Source organism: Salvelinus alpinus, chromosome 31, assembly GCF_045679555.1.
Source record: "Salvelinus alpinus chromosome 31, SLU_Salpinus.1, whole genome shotgun sequence".
Taxonomy (NCBI): Eukaryota; Metazoa; Chordata; class Actinopteri; order Salmoniformes; family Salmonidae; genus Salvelinus; species Salvelinus alpinus.
Window position 1 is genome coordinate 26,082,031 of NC_092116.1, and position 23,583 is coordinate 26,105,613.

The following is a 23,583-nucleotide window of genomic DNA, read 5'->3' on the forward strand; positions in this document are numbered from 1 at the left end:
GGTAGAAGAGGGATGAGAGAGGGATGAAAGGGATAGAGAGGGATGAAAGAGGGATGAAAGGGGTAGAGAGGGATGAAAGAGGGATGAAAGGGGTAGAGAGGGATGAAAGAGGGATGAAAGGGGTAGAGAGAGGGAGAGAGAGGGACGAAAGAGGAAGAGAGAGGGAGAGAGAGGGATGAAAGGGGTAGAGAGAGGGAGAGAGAGGGATGAAAGGGGTAGAGAGGGGGATGAAAGAGGGAGAGAGAGGGATGAAAGAGGGATGAAATTAGGGATGAAAAAGGGAGAGAGAGCGATGAAAGAGGGAGAGAGGGATGAAAGAGAGATGAAGAGGGAGAGAGAGGGATGAAAGGTGTAGAGAGGGATGAAAGAGGGATGAAAGAGGGAGAGAGAGGGATGAAAGAGGGAGAGAGAGGGATGAAAGAGGGATAGAGAGGGATGAAAGAGGGATGAAAGGGGTAGAGAGGGATGAAAGAGGGATGAAAGGGGTAGAGAGGGATGAAAGAGGGATGAAAGGGGTAGAGAGAGGGAGAGAGAGGGACGAAAGAGGAAGAGAGAGGGAGAGAGAGGGATGAAAGGGGTAGAGAGAGGGAGAGAGAGGGATGAAAGGGGTAGAGAGGGGGATGAAAGAGGGAGAGAGAGGGATGAAAGAGGGATGAAATTAGGGATGAAAAAGGGAGAGAGAGCGATGAAAGAGGGAGAGAGGGATGAAAGAGAGATGAAGAGGGAGAGAGAGGGATGAAAGGTGTAGAGAGGGATGAAAGAGGGATGAAAGAGGGAGAGAGAGGGATGAAAGAGGGAGAGAGAGGGATGAAAGAGGGAGAGAGAGGGATGAAAGAGGGAGAGAGAGGGATGAAAGATGGAGAGAGAGGGATGAAAGATGGAGAGAGGGATGAAAGAGGGAGAGAGAGGGCTGAAAGAGGGAGAGAGAGGGATGAAAGATGGAGAGAGGGATGAAAGATGGAGAGAGGGATGAAAGAGGGAGAGAGAGGGATGAAAGAGGGATGAAAGAGGGAGAGAGAGGGATGAAAGAGGGAGAGAGAGGGATGAAATATGGAGAGAGAGGGATGAAAGATGGAGAGAGGGATGAAAGAGGGAGAGAGAGGGATGAAAGAGGGAGAGAGAGGGATGAAAGATGGAGAGAGAGGGATGAAAGATGGAGAGATGGATGAAAGAGGGAGAGAGAGGGAGAGAGGGATGAAAGATGGAGAGAGAGGGATGAAAGAGGGAGAGAGAGGGATGAAAGAGGGATAGAGAGGGATGAAAGAGGGATGAAAGGGGTAGAGAGGGATGAAAGAGGGATGAAAGGGGTAGAGAGGGATGAAAGAGGGATGAAAGGGGTAGAGAGAGGGAGAGAGAGGGACGAAAGAGGAAGAGAGAGGGAGAGAGAGGGATGAAAGGGGTAGAGAGAGGGAGAGAGAGGGATGAAAGGGGTAGAGAGGGGGATGAAAGAGGGAGAGAGAGGGATGAAAGAGGGATGAAAAAGGGAGAGAGAGCGATGAAAGAGGGAGAGAGGGATGAAAGAGGGATGAAAGAGGGAGAGAGAGGGATGAAAGAGGGAGAGAGAGGGATGAAAGAGGGAGAGAGAGGGATGAAAGAGGGAGAGAGAGGGATGAAAGATGGAGAGAGAGGGATGAAAGATGGAGAGAGGGATGAAAGAGGGAGAGAGAGGGATGAAAGAGGGAGAGAGAGGGATGAAAGATGGAGAGAGGGATGAAAGATGGAGAGAGGGATGAAAGAGGGAGAGAGAGGGATGAAAGAGGGATGAAAGAGGGAGAGAGAGGGATGAAAGAGGGAGAGAGAGGGATGAAAGATGGAGAGAGAGGGATGAAAGATGGAGAGAGGGATGAAAGAGGGAGAGAGAGGGATGAAAGAGGGAGAGAGAGGGATGAAAGATGGAGAGAGAGGGATGAAAGATGGAGAGATGGATGAAAGAGGGAGAGAGAGGGAGAGAGGGATGAAAGATGGAGAGAGAGGGATGAAAGAGGGAGAGAGGGGGATGAAAGAGGGAGAGAGAGGGATGAAAGATGGAGAGAGAGGGATGATAGAGGGAGAGAGAGGGATGAAAGAGGGAGAGAGAGGGATGAAAGATGGAGAGAGAGGGATGAAAGATGGAGAGAGAGGGATGAAAGAGGGAGAGAGGGGGATGAAAGAGGGAGAGAAAGGGATGAAAGATGGAGAGAGAGGGATGATAGAGGGAGAGAGAGGGATGAAAGAGGGAGAGAGAGGGATGAAAGATGGAGAGAGAGGGATGATAGAGGGAGAGAGAGGGATGATAGAGGGAGAGAGAGGGATGAAAGAGGGAGAGAGAGGGATGAAAGAGGGAGAGAGAGGGATGAAAGAGGGAGAGAGAGGGATGAAAGAGGGAGAGAGAGGGATGAAAGATGGAGAGAGAGGGATGAAAGATGGAGAGAGGGATGAAAGAGGGAGAGAGAGGGATGAAAGAGGGAGAGAGAGGGATGAAAGATGGAGAGAGGGATGAAAGATGGAGAGAGGGATGAAAGAGGGAGAGAGAGGGATGAAAGAGGGATGAAAGAGGGAGAGAGAGGGATGAAAGAGGGAGAGAGAGGGATGAAAGATGGAGAGAGAGGGATGAAAGATGGAGAGAGAGGGATGAAAGATGGAGAGAGGGATGAAAGAGGGAGAGAGAGGGATGAAAGAGGGAGAGAGAGGGATGAAAGATGGAGAGAGGGATGAAAGATGGAGAGAGGGATGAAAGAGGGAGAGAGAGGGATGAAAGAGGGATGAAAGAGGGAGAGAGAGGGATGAAAGAGGGAGAGAGAGGGATGAAAGATGGAGAGAGAGGGATGAAAGATGGAGAGAGGGATGAAAGAGGGAGGAGAGAGGGATGAAAGAGGGAGAGAGAGGGATGAAAGATGGAGAGAGAGGGATGAAAGATGGAGAGATGGATGAAAGAGGGAGAGAGAGGGAGAGAGGGATGAAAGATGGAGAGAGAGGGATGAAAGAGGGAGAGAGGGGGATGAAAGAGGGAGAGAGAGGGATGAAAGATGGAGAGAGAGGGATGATAGAGGGAGAGAGAGGGATGAAAGAGGGAGAGAGAGGGATGAAAGATGGAGAGAGAGGGATGAAAGATGGAGAGAGAGGGATGAAAGAGGGAGAGAGGGGGATGAAAGAGGGAGAGAAAGGGATGAAAGATGGAGAGAGAGGGATGATAGAGGGAGAGAGAGGGATGAAAGAGGGAGAGAGAGGGATGAAAGATGGAGAGAGAGGGATGATAGAGGGAGAGAGAGGGATGATAGAGGGAGAGAGAGGGATGAAAGAGGGAGAGAGAGGGATGAAAGAGGGAGAGAGAGGGATGAAAGAGGGAGAGAGAGGGATGAAAGAGGGAGAGAGGGGAAAGCGGGGGAAAAAGAGGGGAAAGCGGTCAAAAAAACTCTTCCTATAAGTGATGTGGACTAACGACACATGATATTACTTAAAACATACAGATGTAGGCTCTTAATTTGAGCTAGTTTGCTACAGCATAAAATTAATCCCTCAGCAACAGGATATTTCAATTAGTATGTATATTAAAATTAATGTAGGGGTTGATACATTTTTTTGTTAGGGCAAATCACATCTGACATCTTAAAGTGGAAATTACAAACTTAAGAAGCCATTTGAAACCTAAAAACGCACAAAAAAAGTTATCAGCATCAAAAGAGTGATCAAATTAAGATCCTACATCTGTACTGCATATAATTCTCACAATGCAGATTTCCGGTCCAACATATGGCAAACATATACAATTCATCTACTAGGAGCTTCTCAAGGCTGAATCCCAAATGATTCACAATGTATCCATGGGAACAAATGGGTAAAACATGGATGTGCTGGGTAAAAAATTGTGTTGACAAAGAACTTGAATGTGTTATGAAACCAACCAGCCACTAACCCAAAGTGAACAAACTGAAGTTCCCCCTAGATAAAATAAAGTTATTATATTCTAATCTCCATTCCTAACGATTGTGACCAAAAAGCTACACTTTCCAATACATTTTTTTTAGTTGTAAATATACAGGAGTCCTTTCTCCTCTTTTACTTCAGGTTAAAAAAAAACCTCACACAATAAATCAATGAAAGAGACATTGCATAACTTTGGAATGTTATTCTGCTGCTTTGACCGATAAACGTGCCCACGACAGTGTCCAGACAGTTGACTGATTAGAGAGAGGTCAGGGGCTAAAGGTCAAGAGGTTAACATTCTGGGTAATGCCAGACTGTCAGACTGTTCAGGGTAATGCCTCTTATGTAACCCTGGTGACAAGAGAGAGGAATGTGACACCCGACCACCCCTTCTACTCTTGTTACTCCTACTCTTCTTCCTATTCCTACTTTTGATTAGATTTAACTAGATTAGATTTGACTAGATTAGATTTGACGAGATTAGATTTGACTAGATTAGATTTGACAAGATTAGATTTGACCAGTTTAGATTTGACTAGATTAGATTAGACAAGATTAGATTTGACCAGATTAGATTTGACTAGATTAGATTTGACTAGATTAGATTTGACTAGATTAGATTTGATTTGACCAGATTAGATTTGACCAGTTTAGATTTGACTTTGAAGTTGTGGAAATGTGAATTAAAAGTAGAAGAATATAACACAATAGATCTGGTAGAAGAAAATACAAAGAAAAAAACAACAGTTTATTTTAGAATTTTTTTAGATCTTTAAAATGCAACAGAAAGGTCCCACATTTAGCCATCACTCTGGTTGTAATTCCGATGGTGTCCACAAGATGGTATGTGCAAAGTTTCAGACGGATAACTTGAAGTATGAGCAAACTACATGACATTTAGTGTGAAGTCACCCAGGTACGTTTGGGCAAATCGTGAAGGAGACATTTACATTCACATTACATTTTTCTGCAAGAATATCGTCACATTTGTATACTTGGATTTTGATTTAGCTTTTCCAGTATTAGTATCTATATTATAAGTTCAACATTTGCAAACACCCAGTTTTCATAACTTCATAACTCTCCATATTCTTATAATTTTTGTCCAAAAGGAAAAGGCTTGCTGTCGCACAAGGTTAGCAGCTACATTTTGCGACAGATACGGGGATTCCGGAAACTCCCGTAAAGCCCAACTCATTGGCTATCTAGCTAGCTTTGTTTGACCACGATTGGTGCTTATTTGACAAAGTTACAGTCGATCATGTGAAGACCGCCCCGCGTCATTGGCGTGCCATGAAGGCGTCAATCTCTGACCAAATTTGGTGTCCTATAGGATATACTACAATCCTAATGATATAGTGAAGTCTGGTTATGTTGTAGGATCTCTGAGGAATAAATACGAACGTGATTTGACTGGTTGAAACAACGTTTAGGGTTAGATTTTCACAGATTCCTTTCTTTGCAAATTGAACGAGTGGAAATACAAAATCGATTGTGCTTCTGCTATATGGACCTTTTTGGGATATGAAGAAGGATTTTATCTAACAAAATTACACTTCATGTTATCTCTGGGACCCTTTGGATGATAAATCAGAGCAAGATTTCAGAATGTAAGTACACATTTCAACTTCAGAGGTGAATTTATCAAACCTATCGCGGTGAAAAAAGCATTTTGTTGTTAGGAGCTCTCCTCAAACAATAGCATGGCATTTTTCGCAGCAATAGCTACTGTAAATTGAACAGTGCAGTTATATTAACAAGGATTTAAGCTTTCAGCCAATTTAAGACACTAATATGTACCGACATTTGTTGTTTCTCTAAAATCTGTGATCGTGACACACGGCGCTGCATGATTTACAACTGTCCCGTTAACGGGACGACAATCCCTAATTAATAATCTGGATATCATATCATACTGTATATCACATCCGTATCATATCACCAATCCCTCTTTATCTTGTTCAATGATATGTATAGAAAAGAGATTTAATAAAGAAATATGAATGTTTAAGAAATTTAAATCATGTTATTCCAGGACTATATGTTTGAGTCCGTCCTTTATAGAATGGCCATAGAGTCTACTTCCCCTTTATAGAATGGCCATAGAGTCTACTTCCCCTTTATAGAATGGCCATAGTCTACTTCCCCTTTATAGAATGGCTATAGAGTCTACTTCCCCTTTATAGAATGGCTATAGAGTCTACTTCCCCGTTATAGAATGGCCATAGAGTCTACTTCCCCTTTATAGAATGGCCATAGAGTCTACTTCCCCTTTATAGAATGGCCATAGTCTACTTCCCCTTTATAGAATGGCTATAGAGTCTACTTCCCCTTTATAGAATGGCTATAGAGTCTACTTCCCCGTTATAGAATGGCCATAGAGTCTACTTCCCCTTTATAGAATGGCCATAGAGTCTACTTCCCCTTTATAGAATGGCCATATAGTCTACTTCCCCTCTCTAGTATGGCTATAGAGTCTACTTCCCCTTTATAGAATGGCCATAGAGTCTACTTCCCCTTTATAGAATGGCCATATACTGTAGTATATATTCCTCACTTGTAAAGCTCTGGGGACTCCCATCTCATATGCCATAACATATTTCTGTTCTTTTAGCATGGCCATATTTGACCTACTACCCCTTCCTCTGTACATCTGGGGATGCTGATGATGAAGACGAGGTCCTTCTCCTCCAGATTCAAACCCCTATTTAACAATGAAGAGCTTTATTACCTGGAGATAGACCAGCATCGTACACATATCTCTGTCTGTCATTTCTGGCATGGCCATAGAGTAACAGACCTATCAGTTCTGTACCTCTGGGGATGCTGCTGTTGAAGTCCAGGTCCCTATCCTCGAGCTCTCTCCATCCCTTTCCTACTCTTCTATCTCCCAACCTCTTTCTCCCTCTCCCCTCCTCTCTTTCTCTTCCTCTCTTTCTCCCCCTATCTTCCTCTCTTCCTCTCTTTCTCTTCCTCTCCCCTCCTCCTCTCTTCCTCTTTCTACCACGTATCAGTTCTGTACCTCTGGGGATGCTGATGTTGAAGTCCAGGTCCCTCTTCTCCAGATGGTAGCAGGCCACATCCTGCAGCCGGGCTCTCTCCAGCTCAGACAGGCTCTGGATGGGTACTGGCTGCAGACGGACACTCTGGCCCAACATGGTCGCCCACGTATGGTCACCCTGGAGGAGAGGGGAAAAGAAAAAGCTAGTGTTAGATGTGTAAAATATATATACATTATATATATAAAACCTTTATTCATGCAAGACAGACATATTTTGAGAGAGAGAGAGAGAGAGAGAGAGAGAGAGAGAGAGAGAGGGAGGGATGGGGGGGAGGGGGAGGGGGAGAAAGAAAAAGAGATGAGTTGCATATGATGAGGTCATCATAAAAAAAAGAATGTCAGACAACTAAAAAGAAAAACGCAAATTGATCGTCTCAATACTAAACGAGCATCAATACTAAACGCGCATCCACAAGGGTGCGTGCTCAGCCCCCTCCTGTACTCCCTGTTCACCCATGACTGCGTGGCCATGCACGCCTCCAACTCAATCATCAAGTTTGCAGATGACACAACAGTAATGGGCTTGATTACCAACAATGACGAGACGGCCTACAGGGAGGAGGTGAGTGCACTCGGAGTGTGGTGTCAGGAAAACAACCTCTCATTCAACGTCAACAAATCAAAGGAGATGATCGTGGACTTCAGGAAACAGCAGAGGGAGTAACCCCATCCACATTGAAGGGACAGCAGTGGAGAAGGTGGAAAGTTTTAACTTCCTCGGCGTACACATCACAGACAAACTGAAATGGTCCACCCACACAGACAGCGTTGTGAAGAAGGTGCAACATCACCTCTTCAACCTCAGGAGGCTGAAGAAATTTGGCTTGTCACCCAAAACCATGACAAACTTCTACAGATGCACAATCGAGAGCATCCTGTCGGGCTGTATCACCGCCTGGTACGGCAACTGCTCCACCCACAACCGTAAGGCTCTCCAGAGGGTGGTGAGGTCTGCACAACGCATCACTGGGGGCAAACTACCTGCCCTCCAGGACACCTACACCACCCGATGTCACAGGAAGGCCAAAAATATCTATCATCAAGGACATCAACCACCCGAGCCACTGCCTGTTCCCACCGCTACCATCCAGAAGGCGAGGTCAGTACAGGTGCATCAAAGCTGGGACCAAGAGACTGAAAAACAGCTTCTATCTCAAGGCCATCAGACTGCTAAACAGCCATCACTAACTCAGAGAGGCTGCTGCCTACATTGAGACCCAATCACTGGCCACTTTAATAAATTGATCACTTTTCACTTTCTACAAATAATAAATAATAATTCCACTTTTATAATGTTTACATATCTTACATTACTCATATCACATGTACAGTGGGGAGAACAAGTATTTGATACACTGCCGATTTTGCAGGTTTTCCTACTTACAAAGCATGTAGAGGTCTGTCATTTTTATCATAGGTACACTTCAACTGTGAGAGACGGAATCTAAAACAAAAATCCAGAAAATCACATTGTATGATTTTTAAGTAATTAATTAGCATTTTATTGCATGACATAAGTATTTGATACATCAGAAAAGCAGAACTTAATATTTAGTACAGAAACCTTTGTTTGCAATTACAGAGATCATACGTTTCCTGTAGTTCTTGACCAGGTTTGCACACACTGCAGCAGGGATTTTGGCCCACTCCTCCATACAGACCTTCTCCAGATCCTTCAGGTTTCGGGGCTGTCGCTGGGCAATACGGACTTTCAGCTCCCTCCAAAGATTTTCTATTGGGTTCAGGTCTGGAGACTGGCTAGGCCACTCCGGGACCTTGAGATGCTTCTTACGGAGCCACTCCTTAGTTGCCCTGGCTGTGTGTTGCGGGTCGTTGTCATGCTGGAAGACCCAGCCACGACCCATCTTCAATGCTCTTACTGAGGGAAGGAGGTTGTTGGCCAAGATCTCGCGATACATGGCCCCATCCATCCTCCCCTCAATACGGTGCAGTCGTCCTGTCCCCTTTGCAGAAAAGCATCCCCAAAGAATGATGTTTCCACCTCCATGCTTCACGATTGGGATGGTGTTCTTGGGGCTGTACTCATGCTTCTTCTTCCTCCAAACACGGCGAGTGGAGTTTAGACCAAAAAGCTCTATTTTTGTCTCATCAGACCACATGACCTTCACCCATTCCTCCTCTGGATCATCCAGATGGTCATTGGCAAACTTCAGACGGGCCTGGACATGCGCTGGCTTGAGCAGGGGGACCTTGCGTGCGCTGCAGTATTTTAATCCATGACGGCGTAATGTGTTACTAATGGTTTTCTTTGAGACTGTGGTCCCAGCTCTCTTCAGGTCATTGACCAGGTCCTGCCGTGTAGTTCTGGGCTGATCCCTCACCTTCCTCATGATCATTGATGCCCCACGAGGTGAGATCTTGCATGGAGCCCCAGACCGAGGGTGATTGACCGTCATCTTGAACTTCTTCCATTTTCTAATAATTGCGCCAACAGTTGTTGCCTTCTCACCAAGCTGCTTGCCTATTGTCCTGTAGCCCATCCCAGCCTTGTGCAGGTCTACAATTTTATCCCTGATGTCCTTACACAGCTTTCTGGTCTTGGCCATTGTGGAGAGGTTGGAGTCTGTTTGATTGAGTGTGTGGACAGGTGTCTTTTATACAGGTAACGAGTTCAAACAGGTGCAGTTAATACAGGTAATGAGTGGAGAACAGGAGGGCTTCTTAAAGTAAAACTAACAGGTCTGTGAGAGCCGGAATTCTTACTGGTTGGTAGGTGATCAAATACTTATGTCATGCAATAAAATGCAAATTAATTACTTAAAAATCATACAATGTGATTTTCTGGATTTTTGTTTTAGATTCCGCCTCTCACAGTTGAAGTGTACCTATGATAAAAATTACAGACCTCTACATGCTTTGTAAGTAGGAAAACCTGCAAAATCGGCAGTGTATCAAATACTTGTTCTCCCCACTGTATGTACTGTATTTTATACCATCCATTGCATCTTGCCTATGCCGCTCGGCCTTCGCTCATTCATATACTTACATGTACATATTCTCATTCACCCCTTTAGATTTGTGTGTATTAGGTTGTTGTTGGGGAATTGTTAGATTACTTGTTAGATATTACTGCACTGTCGGAACTAGAAGTAAGAAGCATTTCGCAACACTCACATTAACATCTGCTAACCATGTGTATGTGACCAATAACGTGTGATTTGATTTGAAATGATCCCAAGTATTATTTTTTATCCACAACCCACATGGAATATGCGACTAGGTAATGAACAGAAAACCATAGAAGGTAGATCGTTTACGGTTGTCATCATTGCTGACTGCCACCCATCTGCACTATTATCCAACCATCAAATCCCTGTGGAATAGGACATACTGTAGACATAGTGTACATCCAAAAGGGCACCCTATTCCCTACATAGTGCACTACTTTTGACCAGGGACTATATAGGGAATAGGGTGCCATTTGTGATGCATACATAGCCAGAGGCCGACTGAGAGCTTAACAACATCTCTACTGTATCTCCTGCTTTCCCAAAGAACCTGCTTACAAATATACTGTATGATACCGTAGGAATGACGGCTGGGAAATTCCCTTGTCCTCAGTAGGGAGTAAGTTCAGTTTTATCGTAGGGTGCGTTCGTAAATTCACTCTGGCTATCTACTCCGATTTCAGAGTACTCTCTCGTCTGAGCGTACAAGAGCGAACTCTCAACACCTGTTGAATATGGCCGGTGTCAGTAAAAGTCGGCAAAAAAGCATAATTAAATTGTTGCCAGCAGCACAGTTACAGTCACCAAGGCACTGGATAACTTGAAAACAGCCTAACCAGTTCTGCCAGGGCGAGAAAAATGGTCAGAGTGAGGTGTTCTCTCATTTGTGTCTGGAGGAAGCTAGCAAGCTAGCCAACATTAGCCAGTTAGCTTGGGTGCTTGACTGCTGTTGTGAGGTCAGAGCACTCAGATCAACTCTACTCCTCAGCCAGTGTCCAGTGTGATCTCAGATCAACCCTACTCCTCAGCCAGTGTGATCTCAGATCAACCCTACTCCTCAGCCAGTGTCCAGTATGATCTCAGATCAACCCTACTCCTCAGCCAGTGTGATCTCAGATCAACCCTACTCCTCAGCCAGTGTCCAGTGTGATCTCAGATCAACTCTACTCCTCGGCCAGTGTCCAGTGTGATCTCAGATCAACCCTACTCCTCAGCCAGTGTCCAGTGTGATCTCAGATCAACCCTACTCCTCGGCCAGTGTCCAGTGTGATCTCAGATCAACCCTACTCCTCAGCCAGTGTCCAGTGTGATCTCAGATCAACCCTACTCCTCAGCCAGTGTCCAGTGTGATCTCAGATCAACCCTACTCCTCAGCCAGTGTCCAGTGTGATCTCAGATCAACCATACTCCTCAGCCAGTGTCCAGTGTGATCTCAGATCAACCCTACTCCTCAGCCAGTGTGATCTCAGATCAACCCTACTCCTCGGCCAGTGTCCAGTGTGATCTCAGATCAACCCTACTCCTCAGCCAGTGTCCAGTGTGATCTCAGATCAACCCTACTCCTCAGCCAGTGTCCAGTGTGATCTCAGATCAACCCTACTCCTCAGCCAGTGTCCAGTGTGATCTCAGATCAACTCTACTCCTCAGCCAGTGTCCAGTGTGATCTCAGATCAACCCTACTCCTCAGCCAGTGTCCAGTGTGATCTCAGATCAACCCTACTCCTCAGCCAGTGTCCAGTGTGATCTCAGATCAACCCTACTCCTCAGCCAGTGTCCAGTGTGATCTCAGATCAACCCTACTCCTCGGCCAGTGTCCAGTGTGATCTCAGATCAACCCTACTCCTCGGCCAGTGTCCAGTGTGATCTCAGATCAACCCTACTCCTCAGCCAGTGTCCAGTGTGATCTCAGATCAACCCTACTCCTCGGCCAGTGTCCAGTGTGATCTCAGATCAACCCTACTCCTCGGCCAGTGTCCAATGTGATCTCAGATCAACCCTACTCCTCAGCCAGTGTCCAGTGTGATCTCAGATCAACCCTACTCCTCAGCCAGTGTGATCTCAGATCAACCCTACTCCTCAGCCAGTGTCCAGTGTGATCTCAGATCAACCCTACTCCTCAGCCAGTGTCCAGTGTGATCTCAGATCAACCCTACTCCTCAGCCAGTGTGATCTCAGATCAACCCTACTCCTCAGCCAGTGTCCAGTGTGATCTCAGATCAACCCTACTCCTCAGCCAGTGTGATCTCAGATCAACCCTACTCCTCAGCCAGTGTCCAGTGTGATCTCAGATCAACTCTACTCCTCAGCCAGTGTCCAGTGTGATCTCAGATCAACCCTACTCCTCGGCCAGTGTCCAGTGTGATCTCAGATCAACCCTACTCCTCGGCCAGTGTCCAGTGTGATCTCAGATCAACCCTACTCCTCAGCCAGTGTCCAGTGTGATCTCAGATCAACCCTACTCCTCAGCCAGTGTCCAGTGTGATCTCAGATCAACCCTACTCCTCAGCCAGTGTGATCTCAGATCAACCCTACTCCTCAGCCAGTGTCCAGTGTGATCTCAGATCAACCCTACTCCTCAGCCAGTGTCCAGTGTGATCTCAGATCAACCCTACTCCTCAGCCAGTGTCCAGTGTGATCTCAGATCAACCCTACTCCTCGGCCAGTGTCCAGTGTGATCTCAGATCAACCCTACTCCTCGGCCAGTGTCCAGTGTGATCTCAGATCAACCCTACTCCTCAGCCAGTGTCCAGTGTGATCTCAGATCAACCCTACTCCTCGGCCAGTGTCCAGTGTGCGCTCTGAACGCTCTGAATTTCTGAAAGGAAAATCTGAATATACTGAACGCCCAGAGCCACTCTGAGCACACTCAAGGACTCCAGATTGAACTTACAAACACGCCCTTAGTTGAAACACACACACATCTCTTACAGAAGAACAGACATCCATTTATTCTCTCTCTCTTGTGTTGGTTTAGACAGAGGACAAACTTCCTTTTGAACGCTGGAGGCTATGTCTGGGGGATAAATGTCAGGTCATTCTCAGTGTGGAGAAGCGAATAAGAGAAGTCACAACCGGAAGTCTGTTCAAGGCCCTCTCCCCCTGGGTTAGACACTGGACCCACAAGGCTTCGGAATGTTTAAGGTGCGTTCCAAATGGCACCCTATTCCCTATATAGTGTACACTAATTTGGACCCGGTCCCAATTTCGACCCGGCTCTAGTCAAATGTAGTGCACTATACAGGGAATAGGGTGCCATTTAGGAAGTGGACTCTACAGATCTTCGAACACAGAGACAGAAAAGCATGACATTTTAATGTTGTGGGAATACAGTGCATTCGGAAAGTGTTCAGAGCCCTTGACTTTTTCCACATCTAGTTCGGTTACAGCCTTGTTCTAAAATTGATTAAATAAAAACATTTCCTCAGCAATCTACACACATTACCCCACAATGACAATGCAAAAACAGGTTTTTAGATAAATAAAAAAAAGATAAACAAATGAAAAAAACTGAAATATCTTATTTACATAGGTATTCAGAACCTTTGCTATGAGATTGTCAGAGCAAAAACCAAGCAATGAGGTCGAAGGAGTTGTCCGTAGAGCTCCGAGACAGGATTGTGTCGAGGCACAGATCTGGGGAATGGCACCAAAACATTCCTCCAGCATTGAAGGTCCCCAAGAACACAGTGGCCTCCATCATTCTTAAATGGAAGAAGTTTGGAACCCTTAAGACTCCTCCTAGTGCTGGCCGCCCGGCAAAACTGAGCAATCTGGGGAGAAAGGCCTTGGTCAGGGAGGTGACCAAGAACACGATGGTCACTCTGACAGAGCTCTAGAGTTCTTGTGTGGAGAAGGGAGAAACTTCCAGAAGGACAACCATCTCTGCAGCACTCCACCAATCAGGCCTTTATGGTAGAGTGGCCAGAGAAGCCACTCCTCAGTAAAAGGCACATGACAGCCCACTTGGAGTTTGCCAAAGGGCACCTAAAGACTCTCATACCATGAGAAACAAGATTCTCTGGTCTGATGAAACCAAGATTTAACTATTTGGCCTGAATGCCAAGTGTCAAGTGCCAAGTGTCACATCTGGAGGAAACCTGGCACCATCCCTACGGTGAAGCACGGTGGTGGCAGCATCATGCTATGGGGATGTTTTTCAGAGGCAGGGAGTGGGAGACTAGTCAGGATGAGGCAAAGATGAAGGAAGCAAAGTACAGAGAGATCCTTGATAAAAATCTGCTCCAGAGCGTTTAGGACCTCAGACTGGGGCGAAGGTTCACCTTCAAACATGACAACGAACCTAAGATACAGCCAAGACAACGCAGGAGTGGCTTCGGGACAAGTCTCTGAATGTCCTTGAGCGGCCCAGCCAGAGCCCGGACTTGAACTCGATCAAACATCTCTGGAGAGACCTGAAAATAGCTGTCGGCAACGCTCCCCATCCAACCTGACAGAGCTTGAGAGGATCTGCAGAGAAAATGGGAGAATCTATCCAAATACATTCATACCTAAAAAGACTTGAGGCTGTAATCACTGCCAAAGGTGCTTCAACAAAGTACTCAGAGTAAAGGGTCTGAATACATACGTAAATGTGATATTTCAGGGTTTTTTTCTTCATAAATTAGCCAAAATTCCAAAAAAATACAATTTCTCTTTGTCATTATGGGATATTGTGTGTAGATTGATGAGGGGAAAAAACGATTTAATAGATTTTAGAATAAGGCTGTAATCTAACAAAAAGTCAAGGGGTCCAAAGACTTTACACTTTCCAAAGACACTGTATGCTAGCCTGGTCCCAGATCTGTTTGTTCTCTTGCCAGCTCTATTGATTTCAATATCAAGCCAAACATCACAGTTCCATAAGGAGTTGGGAAGAGAGCCAAAACAAACTGGTACCCAGGAAATTGCTATTCTAGGATCAGAATCAACTGGTCTAGAACATCAGAGTAACTAATGCTGTTCTGGAATCAGAATCAACTGGTCTAGATTATCAGAGTAACTAATGCTGTTCTAGAATCAGAATCAACTGGTCTAGATCATCAGAGTAACTAATGCTGTTCTAGAATCAGAACCAACTGGTCTAGATCATTAGAGTAACTAATGCTGTTCTAGAATCAGAACCAACTGGTCTAGATCATCAGAGTAACTAATGCTGTTCTAGAATCAGAATCAACTAGTCTAGATCATCAGAGTAACTAATGCTGTTCTAGAATCAGAACCAACTGGTCTAGATCATCAGAGTAACTAATGCTGTTCTAGAATCAGAACCAACTGGTCTAGATCATCAGAGTAACTAACGCTGTTCTAGAATCAGAACCAACTGGTCTAGATCATCAGAGTAACTAATGCTGTTCTAGAATCAGAACCAACTGGTCTAGATCATCAGAGTAACTAATGCTGTTCTAGAATCAGAACCAACTGGTCTAGATCATCAGAGTAACTAATGCTGTTCTAGAATCAGAACCAACTAGTCTAGATCATTAGAGTAACTAATGCTGTTCTAGAATCAGAACCAACTGGTCTAGATCATCAGAGTAACTAATGCTGTTCTAGAATCCTTAATCAATTGAAAAACAGACCAAGGTAACAGTGTAGCCATATGAAGTAATGTAGCCTAATATGTAATGAATAATCATCAAAGGGTTATCCGTACTATGGAAAATAATGAACGACGTTGACGGTGCGTAGTGCGGAGTGGAACTGACCTTCCACGGAGTTGCATTATTTTCCAGTGAACGCATAGATCCCTTATCCCTTTCTTGAATTCTACCGTGCTGATATACTGTGCTTTATAGGGAAATAATGCACGATCTAGAATGCATTTCAAGCCAATCAGAAACGAGTATTCAACAATGCCACGTTATAAAATGCATTTTAAACTGCTGATTGGCTGACAGATGTGGTATATCAGACCGTAAACCATGCGTATGACAAGACGTTTATTTTTACTGCTCAAATTACATTGGTTACCAGTTTATAACAGCAATAAAGCACCTTGGGGGTTTGTGGTATATTGCCAATATACCATGGCTAAGGGCTGTATCCAGGCACTCCGACTTTCCACACCCCCTTGAGCGTTATTGCTTAAATATAGTTGTATTAACATGGTAAGGGGATAGAGAGATGGAATGGTATTAACATGGTAAGGGGATAGAGAGATGGAATGGTATTAACATGGTAAGGATATAGAGAGATAGAATGGTATTAACATGGTAAGGATAGAGAGATGGAATGGTATTAACATGGTAAGGATATAGAGAGATGGAATGGTATTAACATGGTAAGGGGGTAGAGAGATGGAATGGTATTAACATGGTAAGGATATAGAGAGATAGAATGGTATTAACATGGTAAGGATAGAGAGATGGAATGGTATTAACATGGTAAGGATATAGAGAGATGGAATGGTATTAACATGGTAAGGATATAGAGAGATGGAATGGTATTAACATGGTAAGGGGGTAGAGAGATGGAATGGTATTAACATGGTAAGGATAGAGAGATGGAATGGTATTAACATGGTAAGGATATAGAGAGATGGAATGGTATTAACATGGTAAGGATAGAGAGATGGAATGGTATTAACATGGTAAGGATAGAGAGATGGAATGGTATTAACATGGTAAGGGGGTAGAGAGATGGAATGGTATTAACATGGTAAGGATATAGAGAGATAGAATGGTATTAACATGGTAAGGGGGTAGAGAGATGGAATGGTATTAACATGGTAAGGATAGAGAGATGGAATGGTATTAACATGGTAAGGATAGAGAGATGGAATGGTATTAACATGGTAAGGATAGAGAGATGGAATGGTATTAACATGGTAAGGATAGAGAGATGGAATGGTATTAACATGGTAAGGATATAGAGAGATGGAATGGTATTAACATGGTAAGGATATAGAGAGATGGAATGGTATTAACATGGTAAGGATAGAGAGAGAGTGAATGGTATTAACATGGTAAGGGGGTAGAGAGATGGAATGGTATTAACATGGTAAGGATAGAGAGATGGAATGGTATTAACATGGTAAGGGGGTAGAGAGATGGAATGGTATTAACATGGTAAGGATAGAGAGATGGAATGGTATTAACATGGTAAGGATAGAGAGATGGAATGGTATTAACATGGTACGGATAGAGAGATGGAATGGTATTAACATGGTAAGGGGGTAGAGAGATGGAATGGTATTAACATGGTACGGGGGTAGAGAGATGGAATGGTATTAACATGGTAAGGGGATAGAGAGATGGAATGGTATTAACATGGTAAGGGGGTAGAGAGATGGAATGGTATTAACATGGTAAGGATAGAGAGAGATGGAATGGTATTAACATGGTAAGGATATAGAGAGATGGAATGGTATTAACATGGTAAGGATATAGAGAGATAGAATGGTATTAACATGGTAAGGGGGTAGAGAGATGGAATGGTATTAACATGGTAAGGATAGAGAGATGGAATGGTATTAACATGGTAAGGATAGAGAGATGGAATGGTATTAACATGGTAAGGATAGAGAGATGGAATGGTATTAACATGGTAAGGATAGAGAGATGGAATGGTATTAACATGGTAAGGATATAGAGAGATGGAATGGTATTAACATGGTAAGGATATAGAGAGATGGAATGGTATTAACATGGTAAGGATATAGAGAGATGGAATGGTATTAACATGGTAAGGATATAGAGAGGATTTACTTCTCAACAGTCCATTCCTGGGTGATTGCCAGGCAATATAAATGGAATGGGCACAGGATGGAGGGAGTTAGGGAGGTATTGCATGACAAATAAAAAACAGAGAGGAAAGAAAAGAAAAAGGAGTAAGAAAGAATAAAGAGAGAGAAACAAGATACAAATTAGGCATTAAGAGGTGTTTGATGGTGGATTACGTTGACAACATGGACAACAAGTCAAAACACACTTGTGTGTGTGTGTACAGTATATGTGAGTATGTGTGTGTGTGCTTTCATGAGTGTGTGTGTGTGTGTGCACAGTTTTCCCTAGTGGCATTTCAGTAAACAATATATTAAGCAGCTTGTCCCAGTCTAGACTGAGACTCCACCATAACATGAAATTTACCGCAGAAGTGACAGACCAAAAACTGAACCAAGAACCCCCTGTTATAATACTACAGCTAATACTGAACCAGCTAAAACGGAACCCCCTGGTCTATTACTACAGCTAAAACTGAACCAACAGCCCTCTGTTATAATACTACAGCTAATACTGAACCACCTGGTCTATTACTACAGCTAATACTGAACCCCCTGGTATATTACTACAGCTAATACTGAACCACCTGGTCTATTACTACAGCTAATACTGAACCCCCTGGTATATTACTACAGCTAATACTGAACCCCCTGGTCTATTACTACAGCTAATACTGAACCCCCTGGTATATTACTACAGCTAATACTGAACACCCTGGTATATTACTACAGCTAATACTGAACCCCCTGGTATATTACTACAGCTAATACTGAACCCCCTGGTATATTACTACAGCTAATACTGAACCCCCTGTTATATTACTACAGCTAATACTGAACCCCCTGGTATATTACTACAGCTAATACTGAACCCCCTGGTTTATTACTACAGCTAATACTGACCCCCCTGGTATATTACTACAGCTAATACTGAACCCCCTGGTCTATTACTACAGCTAATACTGAACCCCCTGGTCTAATACTACAGCTAATACTGAACCCCCTGGTGGTATATTACTACAGCTAATACTGAACCCCCTGGTATATTACTACAGCTAATACTGAACCAACAGCCCTCTGTTATATTACTACAGCTAATACTGAACCCCCTGGTATATTACTACAGCTAATACTGACCCCCCTGGTATATTACTACAGCTAATACTGAACCCCCTGTTATATTACTACAGCTAATACTGAACCCCCTGGTATATTACTACAGCTAATACTGAACCCCCTGGTATATTACTACAGCTAATACTGAACCCCTGGTATATTTCTACAGCTAATACTGAACTCCCTGGTATATTACTACAGCTAATACTGAACCCCCTGGTATAATACTACAGCTAATACTGAACCCCCTGGTATATTACTACAGCTAATACTGAACCCCCTGGTATATTACTACAGCTAATACTGAACCCCCTGGTCTATTACTACAGCTAATACTGAACCCCCTGGTCTATTACTACAGCTAATACTGAACCCCCTGGTACATTACTACAGCTAATACTGAACCCCCTGGTCTATTACTACAGCTAATACTGAACCCCTGGTCTATTACTACAGCTAATACTGAACACCCTGTTATATTACTACAGCTAATACTGAACCCCCTGTTATATTACTACAGCTAGTACTGAACCCCCTGGTCTATTACTACAGCTAATACTGAACCCCCTGTTATATTACTACAGCTAATACTGAACCCCCTGGTATATTACTACAGCTAATACTGAACCCCCTGGTCTATTACTACAGCTAATACTGAACCCCCTGGTCTATTACTACAGCTAATACTGACCCCCCTGGTATATTACTACAGCTAATACTGAACCCCCTGGTCTATTACTACAGCTAATACTGAACCCCCTGCTCTAATACTACAGCTAATACTGAACCCCCTGGTATATTACTACAGCTAATACTGAACCCCCTGGTATATTACTACAGCTAATACTGAACCCCCTGGTATATTACTACAGCTAATACTGAACCAACAGCCCTCTGTTATATTACTACAGCTAATACTGAACCCCCTGGTATATTACTACAGCTAATACTGACCCCCCTGGTATATTACTACAGCTAATACTGAACCCCCTGTTATATTACTACAGCTAATACTGAACCCCCTGGTATATTACTACAGCTAATACTGAACCCCCTGGTATATTACTACAGCTAATACTGAACCCCTGGTATATTTCTACAGCTAATACTGAACCCCCTGGTATATTACTACAGCTAATACTGAACCCCCTGGTATAATACTACAGCTAATACTGAACCCCCTGGTATATTACTACAGCTAATACTGAACCCCCTGGTATATTACTACAGCTAATACTGAACCCCCTGGTCTATTACTACAGCTAATACTGAACCCCCTGGTCTATTACTACAGCTAATACTGAACCCCCTGGTACATTACTACAGCTAATACTGAACCCCCTGGTCTATTACTACAGCTAATACTGAACCCCTGGTCTATTACTACAGCTAATACTGAACACCCTGTTATATTACTACAGCTAATACTGAACCCCCTGTTATATTACTACAGCTAGTACTGAACCCCCTGGTCTATTACTACAGCTAATACTGAACCCCCTGTTATATTACTACAGCTAATACTGAACCCCCTGGTATATTACTACAGCTAATACTGAACCCCCTGGTCTATTACTACAGCTAATACTGACCCCCCTGGTATATTACTACAGCTAATACTGAACCCCCTGGTCTATTACTACAGCTAATACTGAACCCCCTGGTCTAATACTACAGCTAATACTGAACCCCCTGGCATATTACTACAGTTAATACTGAACCCCCTGGTATATTACTACAGCTAATACTGAACCCCCTGGTATATTACTACAGCTAATACTGAACCAACAGCCCTCTGTTATATTACTACAGCTAATACTGAACCCCCTGGTATATTACTACAGCTAATACTGACCCCCCTGGTATATTACTACAGCTAATACTGAACCCCCTGGTATATTACTACAGCTAATACTGAACCCCCTGGTATATTACTACAGCTAATACTGAACCCCCTGGTATATTACTACAGCTAGTACTGAACCCCCTGGTATATTACTACAGCTAATACTGAACCCCCTGGTCTATTACTACAGCTAATACTGAACCCCCTGGTCTATTACTACAGCTAATACTGAAACCCCTGGTCTATTACTACAGCTAATACTGAACCCCCTGGTCTATTACTACAGCTAATACTGAACCCCCTGGTATATTACTACAGCTAATACTGAACCCCCTGGTATATTACTACAGCTAATACTGAACCCCCTGGTATATTACTACAGCTAATACTGAACTCCCTGGTATATTACTACAGCTAATACTGAACCCCCTGGTCTATTACTACAGCTAATACTGAAACCCCTGGTCTATTACTACAGCTAATACTGAACCCCCTGGTACATTACTACAGCTAATACTGAACCCCCTGGTCTATTACTACAGCTAATACTGAACCCCTGGTCTATTACTACAGCTAATACTGAACACCCTGTTATATTACTACAGCTAATACTGAACCCCCTGTTATATTACTACAGCTAGTACTGAACCCCCTGGTCTATTACTACAGCTAATACTGAACCCCCTGTTATATTACTACAGCTAATACTGAACCCCCTGGTATATTACTACAGCTAATACTGAACCCCCTGGTCTATTACTACAGCTAATACTGAACCCCCTGGTCTATTACTACAGCTAATACTGACCCCCCTGGTATATTACTACAGCTAATACTGAACCCCCTGGTCTATTACTACAGCTAATACTGAACCCCCTGCTCTAATACTACAGCTAATACTGAACCCCCTGGTATATTACTACAGCTAATACTGAACCCCCTGGTATATTACTACAGCTAATACTGAACCCCCTGGTATATTACTACAGCTAATACTGAACCAACAGCCCTCTGTTATATTACTACAGCTAATACTGAACCCCCTGGTATATTACTAAAGCTAATACTGACCCCCCTGGTATATTACTACAGCTAATACTGAACCCCCTGTTATATTACTACAGCTAATACTGAACCCCCTGGTATATTACTACAGCTAATACTGAACCCCCTGGTATATTACTACAGCTAATACTGAACCCCTGGTATATTTCTACAGCTAATACTGAACCCCCTGGTATATTACTACAGCTAATACTGAACCCCCTGGTATAATACTACAGCTAATACTGAACCCCCTGGTATATTACTACAGCTAATACTGAACCCCCTGGTATATTACTACAGCTAATACTGAACCCCCTGGTCTATTACTACAGCTAATACTGAACCCCCTGGTCTATTACTACAGCTAATACTGAACCCCCTGGTACATTACTACAGCTAATACTGAACCCCCTGGTCTATTACTACAGCTAATACTGAACCCCTGGTCTATTACTACAGCTAATACTGAACACCCTGTTATATTACTACAGCTAATACTGAACCCCCTGTTATATTACTACAGCTAGTACTGAACCCCCTGGTCTATTACTACAGCTAATACTGAACCCCCTGTTATATTACTACAGCTAATACTGAACCCCCTGGTATATTACTACAGCTAATACTGAACCCCCTGGTCTATTACTACAGCTAATACTGACCCCCCTGGTATATTACTACAGCTAATACTGAACCCCCTGGTCTATTACTACAGCTAATACTGAACCCCCTGGTCTAATACTACAGCTAATACTGAACCCCCTGGCATATTACTACAGTTAATACTGAACCCCCTGGTATATTACTACAGCTAATACTGAACCCCCTGGTATATTACTACAGCTAATACTGAACCAACAGCCCTCTGTTATATTACTACAGCTAATACTGAACCCCCTGGTATATTACTACAGCTAATACTGACCCCCCTGGTATATTACTACAGCTAATACTGAACCCCCTGGTATATTACTACAGCTAATACTGAACCCCCTGGTATATTACTACAGCTAATACTGAACCCCCTGGTATATTACTACAGCTAGTACTGAACCCCCTGGTATATTACTACAGCTAATACTGAACCCCCTGGTCTATTACTACAGCTAATACTGAACCCCCTGGTCTATTACTACAGCTAATACTGAAACCCCTGGTCTATTACTACAGCTAATACTGAACCCCCTGGTCTATTACTACAGCTAATACTGAACCCCCTGGTATATTACTACAGCTAATACTGAACCCCCTGGTATATTACTACAGCTAATACTGAACCCCCTGGTATATTACTACAGCTAATACTGAACTCCCTGGTATATTACTACAGCTAATACTGAACCCCCTGGTCTATTACTACAGCTAATACTGAAACCCCTGGTCTATTACTACAGCTAATACTGAACCCCCTGGTCTATTACTACAGCTAATACTGAACCCCCTGGTATATTACTACAGCTAATACTGAACCCCCTGGTATATTACTACAGCTAATACTGAACCCCCTGGTATACTACTACAGCTAATACTGAACCCCCTGGTATATTACTACAGCTAATACTGACCCCCCTGGTATATTACTACAGCTAATACTGAACCCCCTGGTACATTACTACAGCTAATACTGAACCCCCTGGTCTATTACTACAGCTAATACTGAACCCCCTGGTATATTACTACAGCTAATACTGAACCCCCTGGTCTATTACTACAGCTAATACTGAACCCCCTGGTACATTACTACAGCTAATACTGAACCCCCTGGTATATTACTACAGCTAATACTGAACCCCCTGGTATATTACTACAGCTAAGGTAGCTCTGCTCCAAGAACCTGGCCTTTCCACTGGCTTTACAGTGGGCTGTTTATGTTGAGTGGTTATATGGACTGTGTATGTGTGTGATTGGGCGGAGGGGGTGG

At 43.6% G+C, this 23,583-nt stretch overlaps 1 protein-coding gene across 2 annotated transcripts in view; it reads right to left on the minus strand.

Annotated features, from left to right (window-relative positions):
* Positions 1-23,583, minus strand: part of LOC139561757 (rho GTPase-activating protein 6-like) — a 133,632-nt gene that overhangs the window by 54,455 nt on the left and 55,594 nt on the right. For both annotated transcript variants that reach the window (XM_071379035.1, XM_071379036.1), the window contains exon 2: positions 6,926-7,082. In XM_071379035.1, coding sequence (XP_071235136.1) covers positions 6,926-7,082 — 157 coding nt within the window. The remainder of the gene's footprint in view (positions 1-6,925; positions 7,083-23,583) is intronic.